Below are 11,024 nucleotides of genomic sequence, written 5' to 3'. Positions count from 1 at the left end.
AGTAAATCTAAGGCTGACTGCGGGAATGATCAAGGCCGGCCTAGAAAAATGCGCAGTTACCCCCAAACGGCTGTTGTTACCAAACTCCGGAGCGAGTGGTGCGCTGTAGGAACCATACGTGAACCCCGGCTTCTGGCTGGACACACACACGCCTACATCCCGAGGGGTACAAAAGCTGCCTCCAGTACCCAGCAGGGACGCCAGCCCACGGGGACCTCCACCCAAACACAGAGAAATGTTCCCGCGGTTCACACACACGCTGAGGGCCTTCCCATTGCCTGCGATCCACAACTAGAGCCGGACTCCCAGAGGCACCCTCTGCGACCGGACTCTGGCACACACATTCCGAACACGAAGTGCATTTCTCCACCTCCGTGGACACTAGAGCCTCGCCGCTGCACGGTGTCGCCCTACCTCGATATAAGCTCGATGGCCAAGGCAAGCTGGACCCACCTTGACTCACTCACACAACCCACAGGGGTAGCCCTGACCTCTTCGGCCTCAAACACGCCGTTAGCACATTCGGCACCTCCGCATCGTATCCCGACTTAAGTCCTGGCTCAGACACACAATTCCATCTCCACGCGAACACAACTCTTTCAGGGACCCAACCCAGGCACTCCACCTACACCAGCACACGAGCCTAGCCTCTCACTCTAGCTACTTCCACCCGCTTCTTCCGACTTGAAACTGCCCACAGGCGGGCAGCCCAGCCCAGATGCCCCCACCGCGGAGCGGGCCGGGGCCCCGAGCCGCCCGAGTCCCTCCCCAGTCGGCCCGCGCGTCGGGAGACTTTGTTTCCTGCGACTCTGAGGCGGGGACGGGGAGGAGCCGAGGTTTCCAGGGCCGCGCGCAGGCCCGAGCCCCGTTTCTGCCAGGCCCACTTGGCGTGGCCGTCTGCCTGCCACAATCCGCCCCTAGCACAAAAGTGGCCCGGCAGGTTCCGGGTGGCCGCCAACGCTCCCGCTCTGGCTCGGCTCGGCTTCCAGGAGCAGAGTCAGAGGGAGCTGCGGGCACCGCACACCCAGAAGGAAAGGCAGAAAGGGGGAACCGTGCGGAGGTCCCAAGGCTTCTGCCACCCCAGGAGATTCGGGTGCCTCGGAAAAGCCCGACTCCGACCCCCGCCCGCCCCGCGCCTGCGTACCGGACCCTTGGCTGCGGAGGAATAGGACCCCAAGCGAGAAACGCACTCGGAGGCCGCGTGTACCTGGCAGGAGAACCTCGCAGGGGCACACGGGCACCGTACACTCCGCTTGACTTTCTCAGGGTAACGCAACGGAGAACCCACCCCAAATCCACTTGGCTCAGGGGGCTACACGGGAAAGGCCCACCAGCAATCAACAAGGGAGCAGGATGCGGATCAAATGTAACCGACATCCCCATTTGGGGTAACAGGCGGGACACAAGGCAACGCGCGTGCAGTTCCGCCATGTGCAGGGAAGAACGCAGGACCTGCCCCTCGATGCCCGTAGAGCCCGCAGGCCTGGCACCCGTATACCACGCAGTAGCACACAGACCTGGGGCACCCAGCTCCCACGTACCCCTGCCCAAAGGGCTCCAGTCTCTCATGCGCTCACTGCGGAGGGCACGCAGCCGCAAGGCACACGCGCCCCGCACCCTGCCCCGCGCCCTGCGCCCAGATAGTCATCGCGGGATGGCATCTCGCAAATATTTATATTCCTCAACGCCACGGCAGCCCGCGTCCACATTAGACGCTCTAATCCTGCCACTTTAAATAGATGAATTAATAAAGCAAACGAGCGGCTAATAAGCTGACTGTCCTGCCTTTTTGAGGCGGGGGAAGGACTCGAAAGTGCGCCAAATTTGTTTGCAGTGGATCAAGGCGAGCCGCCTCTGCTTCACTTTCTTTATCTTAATTCCGACTTGAAAAGATATAATTATCTAGTTTGAACAGAGCTGCTATCAAATCCTTCTTTGGGCCGGGAAGGGGGGCGTTGGAGTGGATCGCGGCTCTCTGAGCCGCTCGGTGCAGCCGGAGATAGCGCGTAATGAAGATGTGGAGGCCTGAGATACAAAGGGCATTAACCTCATTAGCATGAAACCTTTTCTTCTTACCATTGTGGGACCCTTTCAGCCGCCTAATCCCCCCTATTTTCAAAGCTTGGTTTGTAATAAAGCTTTTAGGTTTTTTTTTTTTTTTTCAGAGCTAATAGTATTCTCTGATGATTTTATTGCTGTTACACTACATAGGACGTTTACCAAAAAAAAAAAAAGAAAAAATCTTGGTCACCCTATACCTTTTCTTGTACTTAAAAAAAGTATATAGTTTCTGCAGAAATAAGCCTTTTATTAAGATGGGAATTTTTTTTTTTTTTTTTCTGGAAAGGCCAGTTGGAATTTTGACATGTCTGTGCTCCGTGTTTGAGGCGTTCTGGGTTTGGGGAAATGAGTGGAAGGAGAAGGTAATTTGTTTAAGAAAAGGGGAAGAGATTGTGTCGCGGTGACTGCAAAGCACTGGGGACAGCCATCCGACAGGGAGGTCTCCTTGTCAAAGCAGCTGGAAAGCCCACTTGAGTTTCCAGGATACCCAGGGTAGCACCTGTCCCTTTGAGAAGCAAGCCTGGAACTCTCCAGGCAGCTCGCCTCACCCCAGCATCCTCCTACAGCCAAGTGTCCCCCACAACACACACACCCTCCCAGAGCAGTCTGCGTGAAAATGTGCCGTGGACAGCCAGGGTTCTCCAGAAGAACCGAGACGGAGAAAAAAAGGAGAGACAGGCAGAGATAAAGAAAAAAAAAAGAGAGAGAGAGAGAAACCAAGAATGAATTCTACTTTAGAAGAGAGGAGGGGAGGAAAAAAAAAAAGAAAGAAAAATTTCCATAGTGCCCTATAGTCCCCACACGTGCACGGAATGTCTAATCTTAACTTTTCAAGGCAGGGTGTTAACAAAGCTTGTATTTTTGCCCTGCATTGTAACTTGGCCTTATCACAGTGTAAAGGGTGGGGAGATTGTCCTAAATTATGTCCAGGCGGCCCCCCTGGATTCGTGGATTAAGAGATTAAAGGAGACCACTGGGCAAGGCCTCCTCTTTCCCCTTCATATTCCTGGTATGATAATTGCTTAAACTGATTTGCACTTTCACAAAAGCTCGCAGGACGCTTTGTAGCTCGAACAGAACAGACGAGGTTTCTCTATCAATGGAAATAAAACTGATTAATGCAGCCTATCAGGATAAGAAGCAAATGAAGCATGCAAAAACAACCTCGTACCCCCAGAAGGGGGAAGGAGGAGTGAAAAAAGCTAAGTTTCCTCCAAGACTGGTTACAACTTTCTCTTTAATGTTAAAATTAAGAGTTGAAGGTTTCTCGGAATGCTTGCCTTATAAGGCTGCTGAGGCCCTTGGGCTTGCCTCTGCACCTTCAGCAGATTGGGGCCCGACAGAGAGGGAGGGAGGGAGGGAGGGAGGGAGGGAGGGAGGAAGGAAGGAAGGAAGGAAGGAAGGAAGGAAGGAAGGAGAAAAGGAAGGAAGGAGAAAGGGAAGGAAGGAAGGGAACGGAAGGAAGGGAAGGAGGGAGGAACGGAAGGAAGGGAAGGAAGGAAAAGCCGGTGGCAGGGAGGAGCTTATACTTCGGGGTTTGAAGTCAGAAGCACAGTTTAAAAGTCCCAGGATTCTGATCCTGCTAAGTGTTTCCTCCAATCCTAGGGGAATATTCTTCCACGCTTAACTATATGTCCGGATTAAAACAACAACGACAACAACTAGAAATTAAGAGAAGTACGCATTTTTTAACCTGGAATTCAAACTCCCTCAGAGAGCCTTGCAATGGGCCGAGGTCTGGTTGGAAAACTTTTCTCCCATCCCTTTTCTGAAGGACTTAAGTTTTCCTAATCCTCTCCCTTTTTCACCCTCATCTCTCTTTAAAATGCCCAAGAATCCATCAGTCTGGCCCTTTTGTGGGTGAGGAGCCTGGGTTTCTTGAGCCTCATTGGAGAAGGACCACACTCAAATTATAGATACTTTAAAAAAAAAAAAAAACAAACTCACTTCAATTTCTCAAAACGACTACTCTGAGGGCATATTGATAAATCTTTATTGACAAAATATTGACATTGACATACTTCTTGGAAGTATATAGTGTGTTAGAATTCTAACAAATTAACACAAAACACAAAAATATTTACATTCTGGTATAGAAGACATTAAGGAAGCATTTGTCACTCTCTTTAGTAAGTCTATGATCTTGGAATAGAAACTCAGTGCTTGAAAACTTGCCGCCATGTTCTTGGCCACACTTAACATCATCCCCGCTAACTACAGTCCTTCAGATTTTGCAACAGATAGATTTAAAGTTTGGGAATGGCCTTTACAGCGAATGGTTGAATTTGGCCAATCTCTCCAACCACCAAAAGGAGTTTACTTCTTGGTTTTAAGCCTTCGGGATGTTAGGAAAGGGAATGTTCAAGAAATAGAATTAATTTAGGGTTTTTCTTTGCCAGCACAAGTCCTGACTCCTCTTGTGGGCACCCTCCCCCGCCACCCCCAGCCCCCCATCCTGCTCCCCATTTCTCTGTAAGAGGACCACTATCGCTGAGCCTACTTCATTTACCTTTCACAATCACTTTGACGTCAGAAGGTATCAAAAAGTGTTTACAGACTGCACATTTCTCGAAAAAAAATCAAAATAAAAAGCACACAGAACCTGTCTTTAGAAGGAAAAGAAAATTACAATTCATTTTCTGTCTTTAGACACCATTCGCCCAACAACTGCTACATGCAATTCAAGTTTTTGAACAGGTGTGGGATGGGGCTGGATATGGAATTTCGATTGCTAGTATTACTAATTATTTTTAAAGACTGGGGGGGAACTCTGCGAAGTGCAAAAGAAAAAGTCCTGTGCCTGGTTGGGGTTTTCTTTTACCATCATTATTATTATCATTATTTTTTTTAAATCAGGACTGCGATAAACGGAATACCTGCCAATCATCTTGTCTCGCTGGGTTGGCGTTTGACTGACAGCTTCCCTTGTTCAGAGCGCCCTCGGCTGTGCCACATTTGGATCTCTCTCTCTCACTCTCTTTCTCTCTCACTCTCTTTCTCTCTCTCTCTCTCTCACTCAGCTGCCTCTTTAGACAAGGGTTGCATGTTGATCAAGAAGCCTGCGTCCTCTGCCATCTCCACACAGCCTGGGATCAGGACCCTGCGCCCTCGCTGCCCAAAGTCTGCGATGCGTCGAAGCTCTCTCTGACTCCCTCTTCCTCTTCTCGGTGAATGTGTGTGTGTGGTTTGTTTTTGTTTTGTAGGTTGTTTTCTTCTTCTTCTTCTTCTTCTTCTTCTTCTTCTTCTTCTTCTTCTTCTTCTTCTTTTTCTTCTTTTTCTTCTATCCCTCCTCTCCCTGTCTCTGTTTTGCTCCGTGGTGTCCGTTTCTGTGGGGTTCGGTTTGTGTTTTTAATCATCTGAGGTCACGTCTATTTCCTCGGGACTCGCCTGCTTGGTGGCGATTCTCCACCGGTTAATATGGTGCGTCCCTTTTTTCTTTTGTTGCGAATCTGAGCCTTCTTCCTCCAGCTTCTGTCTTTTGAACTTCGTCCTTCGGTTCTGAAACCATACTTTTACCTGTGGACGAGAGGCAGATGGGGCACATTAGTTCCTCCACAGCGCCCTCCTACCGCTTCCTCCTCCTTGTGACGCCTGCGAGAGCCCAGTCCCCAAGCTGTGCATCCAAAGGGCGGGCCTCCCCAAGGCCTCCCTTCTGGGAGCCGAGCTCCTAGTGCTATCAGCTAGGAAGCCTGGCTCCCTACCCGCCTGCGCCCTGGCGGGGCGCTTGCCCCAGGCCAGGTGGCCCAGAGGGCACAGTGCCCCTGCTCTGTCGCCTGGCTCTGAAGGGGACACCCACCTCCTGCTGAGAGCAAAAGCCTTACAAACCCTGGGAAACCCCTACAACAATAATAAGTAAAGGAAAATAAAAAGAGACAAGTCCCTGACTCCCTCTACCTAGCCAGTGCAGGGAAGACCTTATTCCCGGCCGGCTGCAGCAGCTTTCCTGTGCAAGACCCAATGTGCTTTCTATTTTGTCTGTTTCCGCAGCATTGCCTAAATATAGCACCTCCTCTGCAAGGCCTCGGCCCTGGGTAGGCAGTCAGGATTTGCCTGAGCTTCCTCTTCCTTGCCCAGGACTCTTGCAGGTGAGCACGAGTTGGGGGGCAGGGGAGTACTGGAGGAAGCCTGGGGGATGGTGGGATGCAGAGGCCTGGGGACCAGCCCAGCTGTACCTTTCCAGCTAGGAAAGAAGCTCAAAAGTGAAAGCTTCTGAGAGACCTTGGGATAAAGAGGAAGTGAGATAGAAACTAAGAAAGAGAAGAGGAGATGGAGCTCCCTCCCTTCCCTCCTCCGGACCAGCCCCAGGACCCACCAGGCCCAAGCTCACACCCTGCTCACATCACCTCCCATCAGAGCAGGGCTGGAGGCCTCAGCTCCCCAGAGCAGCTGCTAGAGGTCCAGGGAGCAACGATGTGGGGCTGGGCTGCCATCCCCATCACCCTCTGGGGGAGCTGGGCAGTGGGTCCCCATTCAGCCACCAGACGAGACACCAACATTGTCCCAGCTTCCCAGCAGTAAAGTACAGTGAGGGAAACGCTGGTGACAGCACCTCTCCTGCCCCCAGGCCTGTACCTTCCCAAAAGCTGAAGCCCAGGCCCCTGAAGCCCGCCCCACTCCCTCCTTTTAGAAGGCCGGCCCAGGTCCCGGCTTGCTCTCCCCAATGCCCCAGTCCCCCAAAGCGCCCCATGAAAAAGCCGAGCTGGAACAAGGCTGAGTTTAATTTGCTTTGAGTTTGCTAATTGAGGGGGAGGACGGTTCATTTCTCCCCGGCGCTCGCCCAAGGCGCGCGTCGGTGCGCTCGGGGCTTGACACGCACACAAAGACTCCAGGCAGCGTGGGCAGCGAGGCGGACAAAGACCACCACGGCCTCGGCTATCCAGGAGAAATCAGCCGGGCCGCGCCTTGTGCCGGGCCCCGCACCAACCCGCGAGGCCCTCCTCGGTTTTGTCCAGGGGGACGTTTTAAAAACAAAAGCCTCGACCTCTTTGCGCCTCTCAGAAAAAGTGTTACAACTTAATCTGCCCCAAAACGTTACTGTTTGCCAGGAACTTTGACCCTGCCCTGCAGCTCCACGTACAGTAGCTCCTACTGTAGCCCTAAGCCTCCTCCCCGACCCCAGCAGGCCAGAGCCAGGCCCGCCTCGGGGCCCTGTTGCGCCGCCAGGGTCTGTCCCCCAAGGCAGCCCTTCTCTGCAGCCTTCCAGCTCTCTTTCGCTGATTTAGGGATGCACCTAGGATGTCTGGCCTCTCTCTGCCTTCTGATTCTCCGATCCCCTCAAGGGGAGTAACTGGAGCCGTCGGTGTGAACCTTGGGTCTGCAGTGGCACAGAACTCGCATTTAACCTATTCCCAGACATCTCCGGATTCGAGCCTCATGCACCCCCCACCCTCGCCCCTCACCCTTCTGGGCTCTCCTTCTATCGGAGCCCAGCCCCATCCCCAGACTCTAAACGAAAGTCTCAGCAAAAGTGCACAGGTGTCTTAACCAAGAACTGTAAGTCATGCCCAGCTGGACAGGAGGGAGCTACTCAGTCGGTCTCCGCAGCGCCTGCGGTGGGTCGGCTTAGAGTCCCTTGCTGGAGCCCAAGGAAGCCAGGCACCTCCAAACTTAAACGTTCTGAACCCAAGCGTGGAACCAGCTCCCGGGCTCCTTGCCAAAGGCCCTCTCCGAGCTCCACACTTGTGTGCTAGCTGCGTGGGGCCAGAGATGTGGGATGGGGTCGCCGGGTGCACCCCTCGCTCACCTGAGTTTCTGTGAGGCTGAGGCTGTGCGCCAGCTGCTTCCTCTCGGCGCCCACCACGTAGTGGTTCTTCTCGAAGGCGTGTTCCAGCCTCAGAAGCTGGGACGGGGAAAAGGCGGTTCGGATCCGCTTCGGCTTTCGGGCCAGCGCGTTGTGCAAAAGGAAGCTCTCCGGGCTTGTGTCGTTCCCTGCCGGAGATACAGCAGAAGTCCCGTTAGAGGGGACCGTCCTGGCCCGCCGGGAGCCGCGCGCTTCTCCCGAGCCGGGCTGGCGGGGCACAGCGCTCATGGCCTTTGCGCGGCCGGGGCGGCTCGGCCCGTGGGGACCCGGGGCCCTCCGGACGTGCGCGAAGAGGACGCTGGCCCAGCCGCCCGCCCCGGAACACCGAGCCCGTACCTGTTAGGTCTCCATCCAGCCGCTGCCCGGGCGGGGCAAGTCCCCAGGCTCCTGACCCCGGCGGGCTTCGCAGCCACCCTGGCGCCACGGGCCTCACCACCTCCGCGCCCGGGCGCTCGGGGCAGAGGAGGGGCAGTAGAGCCAGGCCCCGGGATTGGCGCCCAAGACCCAGAGAAACTTTCTTTTTTCTAGCCTCGCGTAACTTTAACCCCCGGGGTAGAGAGGCGGCGGGCCGCGATCCAGAGTTTTCTCGGGAACTTAATTTTGAATTATTTAAGTCTCTACCCCTCCGGGAAAGTGCAGAGGCCGGGCGTGGGGTTGCGGCCCGGCCGGGACCGAAATTTCGCCGGCCGGTGCGCCGGGTTTCCGCAGCCACTGCCTCCCGAGTACCCGGCTTCAGCACTGCCCCGCTCCAGAGAACTAGAAGATGCCAGCGAAGGGATCGAAACCCAGGGGCTGCCGAGTTGCGGACGCCCTATGGGACTGTCCGCGGTCCCAGAAGATCCCGGCTACTTCGGGCCTGGTGGGGGCACCAAGAGCGTAGCTGGCAGAGAATGAGGAAAGGACCCATAAACTTTGTGAGCAAAGCCAGAGTAGTTTCGGGTTCACTCAGGAGGGTGGGAAATCGATTCACTAAAAACCCAAACAAAGAAAAACAAACCGACAGTTTAGGCGAGAATGGAGGCAAATCCGGTCCCGGAATTAGGATGAAAGGTTGTTTTTGTTTTGTTTTGTTTGTAATTGGGGGTGGCGGTGGCATCTACCGGATTCTAGGCTCTGGCAGGAACGCAAAGGGTTAATGAATGGACAAGCCGTGGAGTATTGATCGGCTGTCGCGGGAGGCAGGTCTTTTCCCCCCAGCTCCGACCACTAAACTAATTACTCATCCCCTTTACTAGAGTTTTAACTTTCCTCCTACCCTCACCCAGAGAAAAAAAGCAAACAAATAAAAAAAAATAGCAAGAAGTGTAAACACTTAAACAGATCTTTTCGTCCAGCCCGTCTCCTGATACGGTTCATTTCTTTTAAAACAAAAACAAAAACCAGACCGGACCTGCCTTCCAGCCCAGGACGCTCTGCCCCCCATCTGAGCAGGTCTTGGCGAGAGTGCCGAGCCTCGGAGATTACTACCCGCGAGGGTTCGGGGCTCCTCCCCAGGCTTCCAAAAAAAGGAAAAACAAACCCTTAGGCTTCGCTCTGGGGGCGCGAAGGTCTCCTCGCCGCCCGAAGAGGGTCGGGAACTGAGAAGTCGCGGGGCTAGGCTTGGAGGGACAAGGAGTGGTTGGCGAACAGGGTCTTACGCAGGCGAAGGCGAACCAGGCGGGCGGGCCGTGGCCGTGCCCCTCGGAGCTAGGACAGCAAGGGCACCGCGGCGGAGACGGAGAGCCTGGGTACCCCGCGGGCTCCGGGACTCCTGGGCGGCCGGCGCTCAGACAAGGCTGTCCCAGCCCGTCTCCACCCCAGAGCACTCGGGGACAACTTCTCCGTTTGCGGCCCCCTCTAAGGGGTCCAGCGGCCCCAGGCCAGCCCCCAAAGCGGCCGCAGCTTCGAAGACTGGGGACCAGCGCCATGCCCGGCCCCTCGCCGCCCAGTTTCCGAACAGGGCGCGCAGGCCCGCGAGCTGGAGGAACCTCCTCCCAGGCCTTGCCAAGCGCCCACCCGGCGCAGGCCGAGGGCAGTGCAGGACGCTGCGCGCTGCAGCCCCGCGACGTGGCACGTACCTTGGAAGCGGTGGCCCAGATATCGGTAGCGGTGGATGAGCCAGGGGTAGAAGGTGGACGGGTCCCGCTGCTGCGAGGCGAAGAGGGGGTGTGGCGAGTGCGAGGAGGGCAGGGGGTGGGCGGCCAGGGCGTGCGGCGGCGGCACCGGGTGCACGGGCACCGCGGGGTTGGGCGGGTGCGAGACCGCCTCGGCGAACACCAAGTCCGGGTTGGAGTAGACGCCCCTGCCGGCGGCGGCGGCGGCGGCGGCCGAGTGGAAGCCGTTGAGGAACGGGTTTATGGGGCTGGAGTTGGCGTAGCTGAGCGCCGCGGGACGGATGGGGTCCTCAGAGCGCGAGGCGGGCAGGGGACTGTCCTTGGCCACCAGCGACTCGATGGTGAAGCAGCGCTTGGGCGCCGGCTGGAACATGCTGCGCCGAGGAGCGGGCGCCCGAGGCTCCCGGCTCCCGGCGACCGCGGCACGCTGCCTCCGCCGCCCGCTGCCCGAGGCGAGGACAGACAAGAATTGGGGACTTGTTTGTTTGGGGTGGGGGTGGGGGGAGGAAAGGAAGAAAGAAAGGAAAGGAAAAGGAAAGGAGGGGGGAGGGGGGAGGGAGAGGCAACGCCGAGGATCCCGAGAATCTTGCACCAAACGCGCCCAACCTGGAGAGAGGGGGAAAAATCCTTCCAGAAGAATTTGCAGGCGTGGATTGGGGTAATTTTCTCTCTCTCTCTCTCTCTCTCTCTCTCTCTCTCTTTTTTTTTTTTTTTTTGGCGAGATGGCGTGGGGGGATCGGAGTTGGAGGCAGGGAGGAGGGGGGGAAAGTTTCTCGGGGGAGGCAAAAAAAAGTTTTCTCTCCTCTGCAAAAGGCGGGCAGGGCGCCCTAAGTCCAAGGACAATCCATGGAAGTGTTCGCTTCTTCACAAGTTGTGCAAACGATTTGTTAGTTCATGAGCCTAATTAGTGCGGGGATCACATAAACAGCTTCCTCCGAAGCCTGGTAAATGGCTTGATGATTGGTCGCTATTACTCGCCCTGAGGTGGAAGGGGGGAGACTCTTTAAAGTGCGTCAGAGGGAGGCGAGCGCCCGGGAACCCGGAGGCCTGGATCCCGGCCGAGTGTGGAA

The 11,024-nt window shown here is 55.6% G+C and overlaps 1 protein-coding gene across 2 annotated transcripts; it reads right to left on the bottom strand.

Moving 5' to 3' along the window:
- Nucleotides 1-4,037: 4,037 nt before the first annotated feature.
- On the bottom strand, nucleotides 4,038-10,776 carry EMX2 (empty spiracles homeobox 2). 2 transcript variants are annotated; one of them, XM_045878943.3, is made up of 3 exons: nucleotides 9,919-10,776; nucleotides 7,805-7,989; nucleotides 4,038-5,577 (listed from the first exon to the last, which is right to left on the bottom strand). In XM_045878943.3, exons 1-3 carry the CDS (start codon nucleotides 10,325-10,327, stop codon nucleotides 5,410-5,412), a joined length of 762 nt encoding a protein of 253 aa, XP_045734899.1. In that variant the 5' UTR covers nucleotides 10,328-10,776; the 3' UTR covers nucleotides 4,038-5,409. The 2 variants fall into 2 exon arrangements, with proteins under 2 accessions (XP_045734899.1, XP_045734900.1); XM_045878944.3 differs by lacking the exon at nucleotides 7,805-7,989.
- Nucleotides 10,777-11,024: the final 248 nt, after the last annotated feature.

This window comes from Mirounga angustirostris, unplaced genomic scaffold, assembly GCF_029215605.1.
Source record: "Mirounga angustirostris isolate CCGP_5_RB_7025 unplaced genomic scaffold, mMirAng1.0.hap1 SCAF_6, whole genome shotgun sequence".
Classification (NCBI taxonomy): Eukaryota; Metazoa; Chordata; class Mammalia; order Carnivora; family Phocidae; genus Mirounga; species Mirounga angustirostris.
This window is presented reverse-complemented; position numbering and strand designations above follow the sequence as displayed.

What these genes read in the sequence shown, in the direction of transcription:
- EMX2 (XM_045878943.3), bottom strand. Translation starts at nt 10,327, where the DNA reads ATGTTCCAGCCGGCGCCCAAGCGCTGCTTCACCATCGAGTCGCTGGTG. An exon ending in TCTGGGCCACCGCTTCCAAG is followed by an intron (nt 7,990 to 9,918) that starts GTACGTGCCACG and finishes TATCTCCGGCAG; the next exon opens with GGAACGACACAAGCCCGGAG. An exon ending in TCAGCCTCACAGAAACTCAG is followed by an intron (nt 5,578 to 7,804) that starts GTGAGCGAGGGG and finishes TCTCGTCCACAG; the next exon opens with GTAAAAGTATGGTTTCAGAA.